General features: G+C 39.1%; 1 protein-coding gene across 4 annotated transcripts in view; it reads left to right on the top strand.

Moving 5' to 3' along the window:
• The window catches only part of LOC126484047 (homer protein homolog 2), a 384,728-nt gene that overhangs the window by 321,955 nt on the left and 42,753 nt on the right, over positions 1-20,020 (top strand). For all 4 annotated transcript variants that reach the window (XM_050107389.1, XM_050107387.1, XM_050107388.1 and 1 more), the window contains exons 7-8: positions 5,867-6,048; positions 17,596-17,762. In XM_050107389.1, coding sequence (XP_049963346.1) covers positions 5,867-6,048; positions 17,596-17,762 — 349 coding nt within the window. The remainder of the gene's footprint in view (positions 1-5,866; positions 6,049-17,595; positions 17,763-20,020) is intronic.

Here is a 20,020-nt window from a genome sequence, read left to right as displayed (position 1 = left end):
ATGTCCGACAAACATGTCTGGACGTAGGAATGGGGTGACACTCGCCTTCCCATGTCCATCTACACTTATTTCATTGGTGGCTACATTTCAACTTTATGGTGGAAGTTACGGAGTGGACTTTCAGATCTCTGGTTGGGAGAGCATTTCTAGGATTGGCTAGAAAAGTTTGTGCAGGATGCTTTTCTGAGGTCTGAAGGAAAGCTACCAAAAATGGAGAGAGGTGTTCATAGTCTTGTTGAGATTTGTATGGGTATTCCGCTTCAAAATTCTACTAGGTGAGGCTACTCTGGACTGTGTGTTTGTACACATTTTTCTTGATTTTGGCTCCCTGCCAAGTCTTCAGAGCTTTTGTTTGAACTTGGACACACACACTGTGAGTAATCATGAGGATGATGAGATCTGCGATTCACAATCTCATAATATTGGCTCAGCCTATCAACAGTTAAAAGCAGCTGAAGTTCAGTGCACTCTGACTTGTCGGCAACAACCTCAATGGCAATCGTGGTAAGATCACATTTTCAACGCACACTACCAACTTTGGGAACCATGATATATTGAGGGAAGAGAAGTTCATTCCTGTTTTATATTTTTTTAATCTTCTAACATGATCTACACACTTTACACACTGATATGCAAGTTTTTGTGCAATCGAATTCTTGCTTCAAAGGAGATTTTTCTCATAACCACTAGTGTTTGTTTCTTTATCAAGCTAACTCATTGGGGATCACACGCCAGGTGATGTTTCTTTCTAATTCTTCCTTTTTTTCTGATTTTTCCTTTATTCGTTGATTTGTATGCTCTATTCAAATTTATATTTTTGTGTAATTTTAAAGTTTTTGCAACCGTGACTGAAAGCATAATCATGTCCTTTATATGTCTCTGTAATTGTCCAGCATCACATTGGTGGGTTACGCACAGGCTGTCAACTGTGTTTTACTTTTTATCGGCTGAAGCAGCATGGCGAAGGCCATTTAATTTTTAGTTTTGGACCTCCATTTTTTTTAGCCTTTTTTCAACATGCCCGTTTTTAGCTATCTCCTAGTCTGTCAATTGGGACTAACCTAAAGTCGTTTAACTCCTCTCTGTGTTCGTGTTCTGTAGTTTTGACTTGGGCGCATATGGCCCCAGTTGTTTTTTGTGCCCTAAGGCAAAACAAATCACATTGGTGGTGGCAGTAACAACCATTCATTTTCTTATCATTGTTTTATTTTAATCATCTAAATTCATTCTCAAAGTGTATTATAACCTCAATGCTTATGTGTCATGAGTAATTTTTACAAACTGTTTGAATAAATACTTTTTACCATATCAGACTCCATCATTTAGCAACCATTAAAGTAAATTATTGAAAAGAAATGCCCAGGTCCTCCATCGGCAAGCTATAGGTAAGGCCCCTGACAAGTTCACAAACTTATCAAATAACGTTTACTGATGTGCGTAGCAGTTAATTTTTCAAGTAGCCCATTAACTTCATTGGTGTAATCTATCATTCTATATTTAAAAAAATGAAATGATCGTGTGGCATTGTTGGCCAGGAGGCCCCATTCGGGGGAGTTTGGCCGCCGTATTGCAAGTCCTTTTTAGGTGACGCCACATCGGCAACTTGCGAGTCAATGATGATGGACACACAACACCTGGGCCTCTGCTGGGAATCGAACCCGGGCCCCCTGCATGGTGGGAGGTAACACTACCACTACGCTGTGGAGGCAGACATTTTATATGATCTGGGGTGACAGATTTAGCATCTCACTAATCTGCATACCCATGGGTCACCTAATAAACAGGAGGTAATGTTTACAGCACACTTGGATTCTGGCAAAAATTTACATCCCTGCCATCCTCTTTCCATCAGGATGAGGAACTTGCTTTCTTTTGACCCACAATCGATCACAGTTTTTTCTCGGACTCAGATAAATAAATGTATGAATCAAATACTCAATTGAGTTGCAAACAAGACTACAACACATTAACGAATATGTTCAAATTTTTGGGGGCATATTTTGTGTTAACTAATAGTGTAGCACTTTTTGTAACTTGGTAAATTTTTTCCCAAACAGCTTGTGTGTGCTGTCCACATCTTTTTCTCATATTCTTTCTGCATTGTCAGGTAAAAAAGGGCATGAGTGTTTCTGCACACTGCACATCATAGGAATAGGCAGGTGCATCGGAGCTTTTAGCATATGAGGACTAGAAGCTTGATGAGACAGTCAGGCAAAATGGAATCCATGACAGCATTGGTTCAATAACTGTGGAGCCATTTCAAGGGAAAGATAGTATTACAGTGGAAGATTCCCTATGGGTGCAAATCAGGATCAGGCAGCTACAATGAGTGATGAGTGTCCAAGGAATAGAAAAGCAACTGGAATCGCTCAACAGAGGAAAGTCCACTGGACCTGACGGAATACCAATTCGATTCTACACAGAGTACGCGAAAGAACTTGCCCCCCCTTCTAACAGCCGTATACCGCAAGTCTCTAGAGGAACGGAAGGTTCCTAATGAGTGGAAAAGGGCACAGGTAGTCCCAGTCTTCAAGAAGGGTCGTCGAGCAGAAGCGGAAAACTATAGACCTATATCTCTGACGTCGATCTGTTGTAGAATTTTAGAACATGTTTTTTGCTCGAGTATCATGTCGTTTTTGGAAACCCAGAATCTACTATGTAGGAATCAACATGGATTCCGGAAACAGCGATTGTGTGAGACCCAACTCGCTTTATTTGTTCATGAGACCCAGAAAATATTAGATACAGGCTCCCAGGTAGATGCTATTTTTCTTGACTTCCGGAAGGCGTTCGATACAGTTCCGCACTGTCGCCTGATTAACAAAGTAAGAGCCTACGGAATATCAGACCAGCTGTGTGGCTGGATTGAAGAGCTTTTAGCAAACAGAACACAGCATGTTGTTATCAATGGAGAGACGTCTACAGACGTTAAAGTAACCTCTGGCGCGCCACAGGGGAGTGTTATGGGACCATTTCTTTTCACAATATATATGAATGAACTAGTGGATAGTGTCGGAAGTCCCATGCGGCTTTTTGCGGATGATGCTGTAGTATACAGAGAAGTTGCAGCATTAGAAAATTGTAGTGAAATGCAGGAAGATCTGCAGTGGATAGGCACTTGGTGCAGGGAGTGGCAACTGACCCTTAACATAGACAAATGTAATGTATTGCAAATACATAGAAAGAAGGATCCTTTATTGTATGATTATATGATAGCGGAACAAACACTGGTAGCAGTTACTTCTGTAAAATATCTGGGAGTATGCGTGCGGAACGATTTGAAGTGGAATGATCATATAAATTAATTGTTGGTAAGGCGGGTACCAGGTTGAGATTCATTGGGAGAGTCCTTAGAAAATGTAGTCCATCAACAAAGGAGATGGCTTACAAAACACTCGTTCGACCTATACTTGAGTATTGCTCATCAGTGTGGGATCCGTAGCAGATCGGGTTGACGGAGGAGATGGAGAAGATCCAAAGAAGAGCGGCGCGTTTCGTCACAGGGTTATTTGGTAACCGTGATAGCATTACGGAGATGTTTAACAAACTCAAGTGGCAGACTCTGCAAGAGAGGCGCTCTGCATCGCGGTGTAGCTTGCTCACCAGGTTTCGAGAGTCTGCGTTTCTGGATGAAGTATCGAATATATTGCTTCCCCCTACTTATACCTCCCGAGGAGATCATGAATGTAAAATTAGAGAGATTAGAGCGCGCACGGGGGCTTTCAGACAGTCGTTCTTCCCGTGAACCATACGCGACTGGAACAGGAAAGGGAGGTAATGACAGTGGCACGTAAAGTGCCCTCCGCCACACACCGTTGGGTGGCTTGCGGAGTATAAATGTAGATGTAGATGTAGTGTAGAAAACACACGGCATCAAAATGCAGTTGTCTCGGCCAGCAGTGGCAATTTCACAAGCATCAGGAGGAGCATTTGGAGGCGAGGATGTAAGGAGCGTGCCACAGAAAATCATGGCTGAGGGTGAGGAGAATAAGAGACTACTGAAGGAACAAGAAAGGAAGCACGAAAAGTCACAGGAGGAACTTGCTTAGAGGACAGAGGTGAAATTGGAGGCATTTACTGAGACAATACAGAAACAAGTAGATCAGAATAATAAAGACATAAAGAAACACCAGAAAACTAAAGAGGCTTACTAGACAAGACAGACAAAAATTAATAAGGATGTCTCATCTGCATTAGAGACCCACGAACAAACAATTACTGAAATGTTGGAACAGATAAAGGAGATCCAACAAGTAGAATAGAAAATTAATTAAATACAACGCAAGTTCAAGGAAGTCAATTTCCAGTGCAGCAGAAGTGGGAGAACTGAAGTTTAAGGAAACTCAAGAAAACAACAGGGTCCACAGGGAGCAGGAGGAAGTAATTACTGAAGAATTCATACATCTACAAGTGAAAATTTCACAAATGTTAGGCATGATATGAGGCACTGTAAGAAGTGCCGATGCAACTAAGTGCAGGATCCCATCTGTACATGTGATGATAGGCAGTTACCAAATTCGATCGCTCACAGATAATAGGAGCATGCCATCACAGACACAGAGTGCTGCACGTATGAGCCACATCCACCATTAAATGAAGCTATGAGATCGATGGAAGGGTAAGCCTTCGAATTAAACAGTTTCCTGACACTTTGCAAATTTCTGGTGTTTAACAAAAATAATTCAAACTTTCATCCTGGAGCTTGGTGAAACAGTTTAATTATTCTGACCCTCCTTCCTGGTCTGTTCGCTTTCAGTTACACTGTGTGTAACTTTGTTGAAGATGAAGCTGTAACAAAGATGCAAACGGTAGCACAGAATTGCCACTCTTAGTGAGAGCTGAGAGAGAAGTTACTCGTGTTGCATTGGTTGCAAGAGGCTCAGCCACGTGGCTGTAGCCAGCAAATACATTGCTCCAAAGCATCTAGTATGCCCTTTTTTGTGCTCAAATGTGAAAATAAGTAATTTTAAGCAACCAGTTATTATGACCCTGATTGAGATGGTGAATCCCCCAGAAACTAATTTGCCAATTTGTGTGTGTGTGTGTGTGTGTGTGTGTGTGTGTGTGTGTGTGTGTTAAACTTCAAGTGATTAGAAGCTTAGAATAGATGGAGCACTCCCTTTGTTGGGAGGTAAGAAGTGTACAAGATAAAAATTTTATGTAGTGAAAAAGAAAGAAATGAAAGAGAAAGAGTAAATTATGTATTGTCAAACAGCAGTGACATCAGTATTAGTTACACACAACAGCAACTAATTGTCTGTTTTAAAAGTCCAATCCCTAATTTTCTTGTATTAGTTTTTGATGTTTTAGGAATTCAATATGTTGATAGTTTTGACCCTTCTGCTCCAGATTTGAAAATTTCAGAAATTGTGGAGGAGATGTCATATTCAGCAAAATATCTGCCATTAGAAACTTATTGAGCATTGCACCTTTTCTTCCGGCATTAAAGAATATAAAATTCTGTTATGATGACCTGAATGTTAAAGATTCCCTCCAGAATGCTTGTAATTTCATGAAAATAAGCCCATTTCCTGGTAGTCACTGACACAGTTACTAGGATGAAATTTTCGGATAAGAAAAAACAGGAGGGGAAAGTAAGTGCATGTGGAACCATAAATTGCACCACTTCAAATTGTTGTCACACACAGTCACATTTTCCCTCTTATTTTATCATAGAAATTCAGCAACCTCATTTCTTTTTATTTCTTTCTGTTTTGAACTCCAGTTAATGTTTAACAGTTGTTGGTACTCATCATTTTAGGTCAGAAGACCTGCAGTAACTGTGCTGTCAGAGTTAGTGTGTTCCACCTGTAAGAAAGTAGACCTTTTCATTAATAAATGACTGTTAATGAATTTCTTTTTACAGTTCTGCTAATGCAAAGAAGTGGGAGGTGGAACTCGCGACTCTGAAGAGCAACAATGTCAGATTAACAAGTGCCCTCCAGGAAAGTACAGCGAATGTTGAGGAATGGAAGCGGCAGTTGCATTCTTACAAAGAAGAAAACCAGAGGATTAAAACTAAGTACATAGAGCTTGAAGCAGCAAAAGGTAAGACTGGAAGGTAGTTTGCAAATTACAGCTTTAGATTTTAATTTCAAACAAAAAGTATGGGGAAAATACAAGCCTTTCTTTATTTTTATTTTTAAAGTATCTACTGTTTTTGTATTAAATTCAAGTGCAGTTAAGAAAGTATTATTCCATTAAAGCCAATACTTAATATCCTTTTCAACGTAATTCCCACCGTTATTAAGGCATTATCATAATGAAATTCTGAATTATATTTTTGTGAAAAACTATTGTCTGATAATCCAACCACTGACAAATCACTATTTTCACATCATTGTTGTTGGCATGGCACTGATGGCATGGCCTTCTTCTTCTTCTTCTTCTTCTTCTTCTTCTTCTTCTTCATTGCCCATAGCCACCTTCCTGGGCTGGGTTGTGAATCAAAAGTCTCCCTTTTTGTCTGTCTCCCCATCACTCCTCTCATGATGGAACCCTGCCATTTGAAATTCCACTATCCCAGCCATCAAGTAAGCTCTGGATGATATACCTTGCGTGGATGTTACAGAGTTGAGGTGACAGATTACAACTTCATCTTACTCTATTTGTCACATTGAAAAACAACGCATGTTCACTGTCAATATTCATGGTTGTAATTTGAGCATGATAAAGAGTTTTAGTAATGATACTTGGTGTTTTGGAACCCAAAACTTACTGAGGACATGCCTAACTTGTCCCACTTGACACAGTTAGAGACATTTTTTATAATGTAGGAGGCATCTGAAGGTAGGGACACACAACTTAATGAAATTTTTCAATCATCTGCCTCAGATTCATGATTGCCCCTATACAGTACCTGTACCTATCACAAAATCTGCTTGTTCTGCAAAAATCTGAGCCTGCAGGTATTTCTTCAGATTTTGATTCATTATCTACAGGAGGACTTTCCTATTCTGTGATATTAATGCAATACTTTAATAATTGGAGCAGTCTCTAACTGACCCTTTCTTGCGAAGAGGAATTAGAACAGATGTAATCCAGTGTTTATGCCACTCACCAGTTTTCCACACCATATTACATGTTAAATATAAAGCACAAATGCCTTTCTTTCCTGTCACAGTCACATCTGGGACTTGGTTGTTTTTTCAAATTCTTGATACCATGCTCAATATCACTGAATAGAATATCAGATTCTGTGTCTGATTCCAAGCAAATGTTCTCTTCCTTGATTTTATTTTGTTTGTTATCAAAATGCTCCCCATTTCTGCTAAAGACAACTTTAATGTGGAGTAATGAATGCAATTTTTCCTTCTGGTATTGTAATTATGTGCATCATTGTTCCTCTTGAGGTATATTGAACTACTTATAACAAACTCCGTAGGGGAATAAATATTCTATTAAGAAATAGTCAGAATGCCCAACTCCTTGAACAAATGTGTACAAGATGTTCATGGGCGTTCATCACGTATACTCTTATGGCACATTTTTGAGCAGTGAAGATTTTATTTCTTAAAGATAGGTTACTCCAGAACATTATTCCGTATGACATTATTCAATAAAAGTGTGCAAAATATGTCCGTTTACTGATTTGTGTTTTCACAAGATTTGCAGTGATTCTAATTGCAAATGTGACTGAACTAAATTGTTTTAGGATTTCCAACATGTGCTTTCTCCTGTTTAAAATCTCATCAGTATGGACACCTAAGAATTTTGAAGCGTCTACCCAATTTTTTATTTCCTCATCATGTATTACCCTTATCATTGGTTTAGTTCCTCTAGATGAGCAGAACTGAATATTTCATATCTTTTTAAAATTGAGGGCGAGACCATTCTCAGAAAACCAGTCAATGATACTTTCATGAACAGTGTTTACTATTTCTGCTGTTTCTGGACATATGTTTGACTTGATTACAATACTAGTGTCATCTGTAAAAAGAACTAATTCGAGTTTGTTCTTTCGGACACACCATTTTGATCCTGCAGCCACTATGAATAAAGACACAAAGGAATTAAAGACATTAGTTGCCAGTAGGTATTGATTTATATCAATGAGGAAAGTTGAAAACTTGTTCCAGACCAGGATTCAAACCCGAGTCTCCTGCTTAATAGGCGTATGCGCTGCAAGATCAAAAAGGTGTCTGTCCTTTTGGACATGTCTGAAAAACCAGACACCCCACACCCCATATATAATTAAGGCAATGATCCCTTCAGTGTAAATGCATGCAAAGCTTGAACTTTTTATGGGAATCAGTGAGATGCCGTAAGTAATGAGGCTAATAAGAAGGGGCACAATGTCAGTAGAAGTGACTAATTTGGGCCTGTTGGGAGGCATACTTGGGTAGTCCACGCAGTTGTGGTGACCGGTGTATGTGGATGATGTAATGATCAGCACATTTGCCTAGTAAGCAGGAAACTCGGGTTCGAATCATGGTCTGGCACAAATATTTCAACTTTCAACATTAATATAAATCAATACCCACTGGCAGCTAATATCTTTAATTCCATTGTGTCTTAATTCTGCCTGTTGTATAGTAGACAGATAATCATTTATATATGTGAGGAACAGTAGAGGACCTAAAATTGAGCCTTGGGGACCTCCATATGTTGATTTCTCCCCTGTCAACATTACGTCCCCAGACTATATTGATTGATTTACTAAGTTTAACTTTCTGCCTTCTTTTGGTTAGGTATAACATAATCCATTGGCTGGCTATATCATCAATCCCAAAAAACTTCAGTGCATTTTATTTAGCTGTGGATTGTGGTCAGTGTCATCAGAAATACTGGTGAGGTACTGTATTTGACATTTTGGCAATTCCACTTTATTTTTCAGCAAAGTTATTTGCATCAATGTCCTCCCCTCTACGATCAATAGTAGTGTTTAGTATATGCAACTCTAAATAATTGTCCACGCCATAGTGGCAAGGAGACAGCATGTATTATAGCTTGTCACAGTTCTTTGGGCAAGATTTTTACAGTAAAAATATGCTCATTAACATATGTAGAGAAAGTTCTGACAGAATGTAAATAATTTAGGAGCAAAGGTAAAACTTGATGAATATCAAGGTGTCAACAAACATACAAATAAGACTGAAAAGGCCGCGGTGGTCTCGCGGTTCTAGGCGCGCAGTCCAGAACCGTGCGACTGCTATGGTCGCAGGTTCGAATCCTGCCTCGGGCATGGATGTGTGTGATGTCCTTAGGTTAGTTAGGTTTAAGTAGTTCTAAGTTCTAGGGGACTGATGACCACAGCAGTTGAGTCCCATAGTGCTCAGAGCCAGCCAAGACTGAAAAGATCTTTAGCTTACTAGATGAATCCTTTCTTCAAGCAACACATCTACATCTAAGTACATAGTCTGCAAGCCATGTATGGTGTGTGGTGCAGGGAACCTTATGCCACTACTAGTCACTTCCTTTCCTGTCCACTCACAAATAGAACGAGGGAGAAACGACTGTCTATATGCCTCCGAATGAGCTCCAATTTCTCGTATCTTATCGTTGTGGTCTTTATGTGAAATGTATGTTGGCAGCAATAGGATCATCCTGCAGTCAGCTTCAAATGCTGGTTCTCTAAATTTTGCTCAATAGTTTCCCTCGAAAAGGAACATTGCTTTCCCTCCAGGCGTTTCCATTTGAGTTCCTGAAGCATTTCTGTAACACTTGCATATTACTGAAACCTACCTGTAAGAAATCTAGCACCTTGCCTCTGAATTGCTTTGGTGTCCTCCTTTAATCTGATGTGGTACAGATCCCAAACACTGGAGCAGTACTTAAGAATAGGTCGCACTAACATCCTACATGCCGTCACCTTCACAGATGAACCACACTTTGCTAAAATTCTCCCAGTAAATCAAAGTTGACCATTCGTCTTCCTCAAATGCTCGTTCAATTTCATATCTTTTTGTAGTGTTATGTCTAGATATTTAAATGACATGACTGTGTCAAGCAGGACACTACTAATGCCGTATCCCAATATTATGGGTTTGTTTTTCCTACTCATCCACATTAACTTTAATTTTTCTACGTTTAGAGGCAGCTGCCATTCATCACACCACCTAGAAATTTTGCCTGAATTATCTTGTGTCAACCTGCAGTCACTCATCTTCAGCACCTACCCATACAATGCAGCATCATTATCTAACAATCACATATTGCTGCCCACTCTGTCCTTCAGATGATTTACGTATATAGAAAATAGTAGCTGTCCTATCACGCTTCCCTGGAACACTCCTGACAGTATCCTTGTCACTTATGAACACTGGCTGTTGAGGACAATGTACTGGGCTTTATTACGTAAGAAGTCTTTGAACCACTTGCTTATCTGGGAACCTATTCGATATGCTCGTACCTTCATTAACAGTCTGCACTCAGGGTACCATGTCAAATCCATTTTGGAAATCTAGGAATATGGAATCTGTCTATTATCCTTCATCCATAGTTCACAGTTTATCATATGAGAAGGAGAAAGCTCAATTTCACATGACTAATGCTTTCTAAAACTGTGATGATTCATAGACATGAGCTTTTAAGTCTCTAGGAAATGTATCATATTCAAACTCAGAATATGTTCTAGAATTCTGCAGCACACTAATGGGAAGGATATTGGTCTGTAATTTTGTGGGTCCGTTCTTGTATCCTCCTCGTACACAGGAGTTACCTGCACCATTTTACCACTCACTTGGGACTTTGTGCTGGATGAGAAATTCTTGATAAATGCAACCAAAGTAAGGGGTCAGCGCTGTAGAGTATTCATTGTAAAATTTTTTTGGAATTCCGCCTAGATCTGTCAATTTACTTGTTTTCAGCTATTTCAGCTGTTGGTCTATGCCAGGTATGCTTATTACTGTTGTCAGAATGTGAGTCTCTGTGATGGTCAAACAATGGTATGTTCATACAGTTCTTGTACATGAATGATTTCTTAAACTCATGGAATTTAAAACCTCAGCTATCATTTTTCTGTCTTCAACTGCTGTGCCAGACTGGACAATGAGTGACTGGATGGAAGTCTTTGACCTGCCTAGTGGTTTTACATAGAACCAGAATTTTCTTGGTTTCTTGGCAAGATCTTTTGCTAAGGTAGCTGTTGTGTGCTTTGTGCATAGATTTTTTTCACAGCTTCATGAATCTCTAGTAATCTTTGCTGCCTGTCATCATTTGTGTATTCTCTTTTGAACCAAGAGTGCAACAGCCTTTGCTTCCTCAACATTTTTCAAGTTTTGTTGCTAAACCATGGTGGTTCTTTTCCATCCTTAATCCTCTTGACAAGGACATACGTGTCAAGAGCATGATCTACAACCTTTTCCCAGAATTCCTCTATGTCCATCATACTTTAACTAAATGTTTGCAGTTCATTGTCTTAAGTTAGATGCTGACAACTGCTTATCTGCTCTTTGTTGCAGAAACTCTCTCCTAACGTTCTTGACTGACTTTTGTAACTTTAGTTGTCGTGATATCGTGATCACTAATCCCCATCTCTATACTGATGCCATTGATTAGGTCAGGCCTGTTTGTAGCTACACGGTCTATGGTATTTACATTGGATGTGGGCTGCCAAACTAGCTGCTCAAGACGGCACGTGTGGCACCCCCTCCCCCCTTCTCTCTCTCTCTCTCTCTCTCTCTCTCTCTCTCTCTCTCTCTCTCACACACACACACACACACACACACACACACACACACACACACACACACACACACACACACAGGCGCGCGCGCATGCACGCACACACCTGCACAACTACATTCTGCTGAATACACGGTTCTTACCATTTCTGTCACTGCTATATTTCTTGTTGTGTTTGCTTCAGTTAGTTCTGTGGTAGAATGTAGAATTGTTCACAAGTTGTAATCTGCCATTTGTTGAATACTAGCTCGGACAAGTACTTGGAGGATTTCATGTTTCTCTTTTATTGTGAACCTAGGCTTCTGAAACTGTCTTGTGTTTGTCCCTATGGATATGAGCTCAGTTTTTTAAGGTTTATTGGTGCAACTGATGGTCTTTGATATCAATTTAAATCTTAATTTAGCTTGTCCAAGTATTGCGCACCTGTAATAGATATCCCTAGATCATATGCATAAGCCTGATGAAATGAAATGTCGTGTGGCTAGGGCCTCCCGTCAGGTAGACGGGTTGCCTGGTGTAAGTCTTTTTTCTGTTGATGCCACTTCAGTTACTTGCTCATCAGTGGGGATGATGATGATGATGATGATGATGATGATGAAGATGAAGACAAAGACGGCACCCCGTCCCTGAGCAGAGAAAATCTCCAACCCAGCTGGGAATCGAACCCGGGCCCCTTTGCATGGTATTCCATTGTATTGAACACTCGGCTATCGAGGCGGTCAACCTTATGACATGTGCATGAATTTCCCTTTATTAGAGCTATGCAGGATGGGTCGAGTGTTATGACGATTAATGCCATAGACAATGGGCATCATTATTTTACTGAGCACATCCTGAACATACCTATTTAGTCCAGTCAAATTGCAGAAATACCTTGCAAAAGGTGGGGTAGAAGAGTTTATTTTTTCAACTCATTCATATGGTTGGAAATATTAGAAAACCGAGTTTTGCCAACAAAATTTTGCTTGGGAAAACTTTCTGCAGTCAAAAAACTTGGTAAATTTCGGCCTTTTTTCCACTTTTTCAAAATATCTCAGTTTCATTTGCTCCTATGGCTTTAATATCTATTTTCTTTTTTAAAGAGCACAAAATTCTCTACAAATTTGATTCTTGCCATTTTTTTCTACTCCCAATTTTTCAAATTTTGAGCATAGTGGCAAGATACTTTATTTTTGAACACTATTTTTTCAGTTTCTGTTTGTGTGGTGTAAATACATTATACATCATGTTATATGTTGGAATTTACCACCTCACATTCACCTATTCAATTTCTCTGTATGCAACATGAGGATTGCCGGGCACCCAACTATTGTGATTCTTACATCACTACCCGAAGTTCACTATGGGCCACCTCAGCCCTGGTATTTGTAAAACTGTAAATATAAAAATACATCATTAAGAGACATACGCACACACACATACACACGCACACAAAAGAAATTGTCTCAGGAAACTGAACTATTATTAGCTGCAATAGGCAACCTAATTAAGTAGGTAATTATTCTTGTGTATAAAAGCCACACAGTTGACATTAAAAATAAGTAGCTTTATTACAATTAAAATGCATTGTCAGTTACTAAAAAACGTTGACAGTTGTGGGTGTGTAATACTTGTAATATTGCACATTAGCGCACTTGAGACAGATATGAGCATCACTTCCAACGTTTTGATGGGCCAGGTTCCTCAGTGTCACCAGAAATACCTTGAGTTACGGATTCAGGGTCTGTACCTAGAGTTGATCCCAGATTGACCTCTTGTTTAAATAGCGAGTCAGCCTCAGCAAGTTCATTGATTTCGTCAGCGGTTTCCTCAACATCCTCCATAACATCTTCTTCACTGTCTTCATATAACAATTTTGGCACGTTTTCACAGTTGACCCCAATACGTTTCTTGCAAATTGAAGAACATTTCAAACCCGCTTTTCTGCAGGAGCACGCTCCGCCACAGTTCAGCTTGCATGAGCATGAAACAATGTGAAGAAGTGCTTCAGGTGCTAGATCTTGGCTCATTATAATGGGTATTGGACCGTGGTCACTGTGATTCCAGCCCCATTTCTCAGGAGGTTTCCAGTTTCCCATCCAACTTTGGACTTATTGGTAAGTCTGCAACGAATGATGATGTGCAGCATCTAGTGTAGGTGGCAACCGTGCAAGATTCAGTTTGCTTTTTGTGGCAGAATTGGTGAATAGCTGGTACCGCAAATGGTCCAGTGTGTGGGAACTGCTGACACCTCCACTATACAATGCGATAGTAACCTGTTCTCCTGCTGTTGTTATTTCTTCACGGGTAGCATGTAGTTTATTGAACGTGCAAAGCACTGAGGTTAGGTGTTGATTTTTCGCAACAGTATTGCAGCACTTAATTTTTCCTTGACCAAAAAAGGCAGATGTTGTATCACATCCGCTAAAGGCGTGAGTAAACAGAATATATTCACTGTCAAACTTGTAAGATGCAGTGGAAAACCACTTGTCTTTTGCATTTCCTCTTCCTGGCTTTAAGAAAAATAAGTTTTCAATGCCTTGCCCCAAACCAGTCATGAGCACAAGTAGGTCAACATTTTCTCCTACAACTACAACACTTCCAAAATCTTTGGTTCTTGAAATGTTACAATCACAACGTCAGCATCATCTTGTGCCCGGTACACTTCATCGCTACACTCCAGAAATTCCTTTTTAGGAAGGGTGATCAAACACATCTTGTTTCATTCGTTGTACAAGAACTTGTCCTGAGGGACTTGGTTCACCAGCTCTGATTCAACCACGATGTCAACCGAAGAATGTTTTTGGGACCTACGAATCCTCTCAGCAAGCTTTGTGCTACATTTGTCTCCCTCACATGGATACCCATCAAATACAATAGCAAATTGAGATCCAAATTGATGTTGCAGGTAAGAAACATAGCTTTGGGCTATTGCCTTGAAGCAAACATTTCGAGTCCAAGTCACTTTGTGGATAAGGCACCCTCCATCAAAATTTCGTTTGGCTTATGGCAGTCTTAACTGCTTGGTTAAAAAGTCATCAGAATTCCCTTTTGCACCTAAGAAGCATTTCTCTTTGAACTTGAACTGACCTTTTTCCTGCGACCGATGTAGCACTCCTGTTGGTTCCTGAGGATGTCGAAGGCTAGCTGCTATCATTCTCTCATTAATGTACTTCTTGTAGCATGCTTCATGCACCATCACTTCACTGAGCGTTTTCAAAAAACGGGTGTGAGCAGACTCTCTGCGTTTAGCACTACAATCGATAAGTGTGCTCAGTCCTTTCTTTTTCACATTGCATCCACCACTCACCACAGTTTTTTCGCAAATGAAACACAAATTCATGTCAGACATACTCATTTTCAGCACCACAACATATACTGAATGGAAGCGACTCCAAACTGCGGGACCCTTATTGTTGAGTGCTAATAGCTGTCAGCGCGCTGTGAACAATCACTAGAGATAATTGCCTTCCGCCTGCCAAAGAATAAATATGCTTTTGTCTGCTAAAGAACAATTCCAACATACTTTTTCTTATAACTGATCATTAACATCAATCAACTGTAGAAAATGTACGGCACCTGCATGCAGTCGTATTACATATTGTAACACAAATAAACTTCACGCAGTCCGACGTGAATGTGTTCGTAGTTACTGAATATGATGCTGTTTGTCCTGGCCCTGCAGCAGAGTGAGATGGTAAATTCCAATGAATAACATGATGAGTAATATGTTTATAACACACAAATAGAAACTGAAATAACAGTGTTCAAAAATTAGGTAATTTGCCACTTTGCTCGAAATTTGAAAAAATGGTATTTTTTTTTACGCTCTGTAGCGCCTTAGATATTGGGAGTAGAAAAAAATGGAAAAAATCAAATTTGTAGAGAATTTTGTGCTATTTAAAAAAGAAAATAGACGTCAAAGCGATAGGAGCAAATGAAATTGAGATATTTTGAAAGAAACTGAAAAAAGTCCGAAATTTTAGGAGACTGCAGAAAGTTTTCCCAAGAGAAATGTTGTTGGCAAAACTTGGTTTTCTAACCTTTCCAACAATATGAACGAGTTAAAAAAATAAAATCTTCTACCCCACCTTTTGCAAGGTACAGGCTTTTTTTCTGACAGTTTCACTGGACTAATTGGCCAGCCTTTCTGTCTCTCTGCAGATAACTATGTATCAGCCGATCTGACTATATGCAACTTTAACTTTTTTTTTCCTTCCTCGTTATGAAATGCTGGTATGGTTGTAAGCTTTGGGACGAAAGGTGGCAGCAATTTCAAAACTACGCAGTTTGTAAATTGTTAATCTCACATTGTGACAAATGTGTGCAATGCTCCAGCAGATGTCACAGCTCTAAATAATGGCATACCAGATTGCAGATTAATGTGTTGTATTGATGAGAGATGTGGAAGTAAATTTTAGAGATGAATTTGTGCTGACAGACATTCCACAAATACAGCTCGTTGTCAGATTGGATGAGGGAGCACTCGAATATGTTCATGATGCAGCAGTTTGGTAAACTGTACTCAATATGAGTTTTCAAAATAAATATAGTTTATACTGTGGTGGTGGTTAGTTTTCATCACATTTTGATATCATTTCACAACTTTAACCATCAATACTATATTATAATAAGTGAAATCTGCAAGTAATGTTATACGGGATGGTCAGAAACAGTCTGAAAAGCTTGTAAGGGTGATGCAGGGGTTAATTAGCATTGAAGTTAGCCAATAGGCTGTTACACATGCAAATTCAAGTGGCCTGCCAGAGTCGGTGTTGCCAAACATGTTCATCATTTGCTTTCCTAAAATTGAACAAGAGCATGATACAAAAATTGAACATATGATAGTAGTAAATGATAGAACCCAAACCAAAGGCTGAGCAGTCTCGTGCACTATTGCCTACGTTACTGATACTTTGTATACTGATACTTTGTATCTGGTGGGCCACTTGAATTTGCACACACAGTGGCCTGATTGGCTACTTCAATACTATTTAAATTGGAAACAGCAAAATCAATCAAATTTTTTTCTTAACAATTATTTTTCAGCACAACGTAGCCTGCAACACCCTTACAAGTTTTTCAGACTGTTTCTGACCACCTTCTATATAGGCCAAAATAAAATACCCGCACTAAAGTTTATTTAGTCTGCCACCTAAAACATTTGATCCTTACCATTGCTAATGCTCATCCTGGCAGGTCATCATTTTTCCAGAAGTACTTGATACAGACAAAAGAAAGCAGCAGAAACTATCTTGATAATAATTTATAGAATAGGTTCCTTTGATTTATGATTACACAGTTCAGTTTTTGTCTAGCACCTAAACAGTCTTTTAAAATATTTAAGTTTGAATCAAGGTAACATCTTACTTTATTCCTAAATAGTGATTTCATTCCTCGCCCTTTTATGTTACTTTTCAGTATATTGTAGATACTACTTCCAGAATGTGCTGGATTATTCTCACTTAAATGAATCAGTTTTTCCAAGCACCAGATAACATTGTGTATAAGGAACAGCTTGTAATTGTAGTTATCTGAATGCTTCTTTACAGGACTGGCTTGGCACAAACTTGTAATGTGTTGGATTGTTGTATTCTGTAGTCTTATCAGTTTTTTATACTTGTTTCTTCAGTGTGCCTGTATTTTCTGATCTTGGAATTTTAAACACCACAAATAAAATGGCACTTTTTGTTTTTCTGTCTTTTTGTCAGTTCTATTTCGTGCTTCATTAAACAGGATAAACATTGTTAAATTGTGCAGGAAACAGCACAGAATGAATGTCTTACAATTTGTGCAGGAAGTATACCAACTAGTGTCATTGATAATATTGTCCAAAAATATTTTTGCCTCAGTCTTTGCAGACTAGTTTTATTGTGCATGGATTCCTAATGGTGACCACATAAGTTTTGTATAGGGAATTCATTTGTTATTTTTGGTAATGATATGATACTAAGTAAGTTTTGGTTGACTAAGATACATTTTTGCAAACAGGAAATGCTGATGCAGCAGCAGAACTGCGAAAAGAACTACAAGCTCTAAGGCAACGAGTGGAGACCTTGGAACATGAGTTGAAAGTGAAAGATGATGAAGTGAAACGCCTCGGAAAGCAGCAGGCTGCACCTGACCAACAGTCACGCTCCCAGGACGAACGTATCAAGGTAATCTTATTGTAGTGTGCGTGTATGATACATTTAATTTAGGTCCAAAAAGCATATGTGATGGATGAGGAGTATCTTTGTATCAGCTGTGACAGTTTTTGCTTAAAGCAGGAAGAAGGAACAAGTATATGCACATGTGCTGTGAAGGAGAAGAAAAGTCATTTCAAAGCTTGGACGAAGAGTAATGCAGGGTGTAGGGAAAGAATAGCAATAGAGGGCTATTGATCCATATACAGATTCCGGATTCCTTGTAGTGAGTTGAGTTGTATGCAGTTCAGAAGCCAGATTAGGATAACAGGTATGAAAAAAATATTTAAATAATAATGAAGAAATGCAGTGCATGAATGCAAAGAAAAGAAAAGTGAATGCAAAACAAAAAGGATGTGATAAGAATATGGTGATGGGAAGAGGGGACAAGGTGATAAAAGGGCAAAAGGATGCGGAAACAAAAGTGACATCAGCTGGTTTCTTTCACTCATGTGCTGTATATTTGAGAAGTCGTCCTCTTTATCCACCACTACTGGGTGGCCAACACTGTCTCATTTAAGCTTAGCTGAAGAAAGATAACAATGAAATATGACTGGCTGTAAACCTTAACTTATAACATGGTAATATCAAAAGTTCTGTAATTTGTCATATGTCAGTTACAACCCACTACAGACGAGTAAGCTATAGACAGCTTTATCCATTATGTTAATTTCCACTTCAATGGCAATCAAATAGTCATAGATACCTGAAATGCAAGCTTTCAAATGTTACTTGACGTGTGTCAGCTCCTGACATTGTGAAGTGATAATTTGTAAATGAGAAGGGAATCCAGTGTGCCTGCTTATTATATGCAAGCACCAGTAGCTGACAACATTTAAAACCTATACCAAATAAAAACATTCAGTTAAGACTTGAGCAAAATGCACACAGTTAAATAATGGCTCCAAATAATAAAATCCTGATGTCAGTAAATATTAAATGTGAAGGCAACAACTGCTAATGATTGACAAACATTCATGCCAGAGTAGTTAGCTACACAACACACACATTACCGTGTACCTGGTTAGTAATAATGGTTGCTACACATTAGTAAAAACAGTGGCAGATGATCACTAAGCTACAGCCAAGCTGCTACTTAGCCTAGAGTGCTCATTCACTTTTCAATAACTTTAATGGCAACATGTCACTTAAAACTAAGGCAGTAACCATTTATCAAATGAAATTACTCAACTATTGGGTGATAATCCATTTATGGTAAATGGCACTAGCTGTAGCTTAATCTAGAATTTCAGTTTATATTGGGGACTAAGCTCCTTTATAACTGGACAAGCATAGGCTGGTCGATACTAACAAAAGAACAGAAGCATATGGCAGTAGCCTTCATGCACATAAATGCCCTGCACATCAACGCTCTACACTTACTTATCACTCCTAGAATTAGAACAGCTCTTGCTGTAGAGTTTTGCTGCTGACAGAGAATGCACCAGCTAACAGTAATCAACACAAACCAGAAACTAATCAACACAAGACAACCACTTAAGATACACATGCAGATGTGCATTCAGCACAGACACTAAGATTAGAAAACCAAAATACTCAATGAGAAAATGCAAGGTACAATGCGACAACTCAGAAGTGACAGGCAGACATGTGTTGAATACACAGAGAATGCGGAACACACAACAAGAATACGAAAGCAAGCTGAGCAGCACATAGCAACAACATATTTAGATGTGTACACATTCATTCAGTACACAGACAGCCAACAAGATTAAGACAAATTAATAAAATATGACCAGGTAAATTTCATGCTCTCTTAGATAAGGCTCTTGCAAACCACAACCCAAACTGGGACATGCCCGACCAAGTAACAATTCAAACAGCAGTGGCCCAGCTGGTCTTCATTATGACAACCATATTCAGCTATAGCTGGTCAAGATTCCATACAATACACAAGCAAGATTTACCAGTCATTTCATCCTGACTGAGGTGCAAAATTAATTTTTCTCCCATCTATAAACTCACTAACTGTATCATGCAATCACAGATACAGGGGATTGACACAAGGTTTCTGTCGGATTGCACAAAGTCAATGATCTCAAAACAAAAGGTAGTACAAAACAACAGCCAAGTAAACTATTAGAAACTTGCCTTCTGCTCAGTTTGCAAATGAGGATAAATCAAAATGCAACCTAAGTCACAAAGCATGCATAATTGCGGAAACACTTGCTTAAACCAAAACAAATTTTCCAAGATGTGGTGTGTGACTG

Source organism: Schistocerca serialis, chromosome 6 (assembly GCF_023864345.2).
Source record: "Schistocerca serialis cubense isolate TAMUIC-IGC-003099 chromosome 6, iqSchSeri2.2, whole genome shotgun sequence".
Classification (NCBI taxonomy): domain Eukaryota; kingdom Metazoa; phylum Arthropoda; class Insecta; order Orthoptera; family Acrididae; genus Schistocerca; species Schistocerca serialis.
This window is presented reverse-complemented; position numbering and strand designations above follow the sequence as displayed.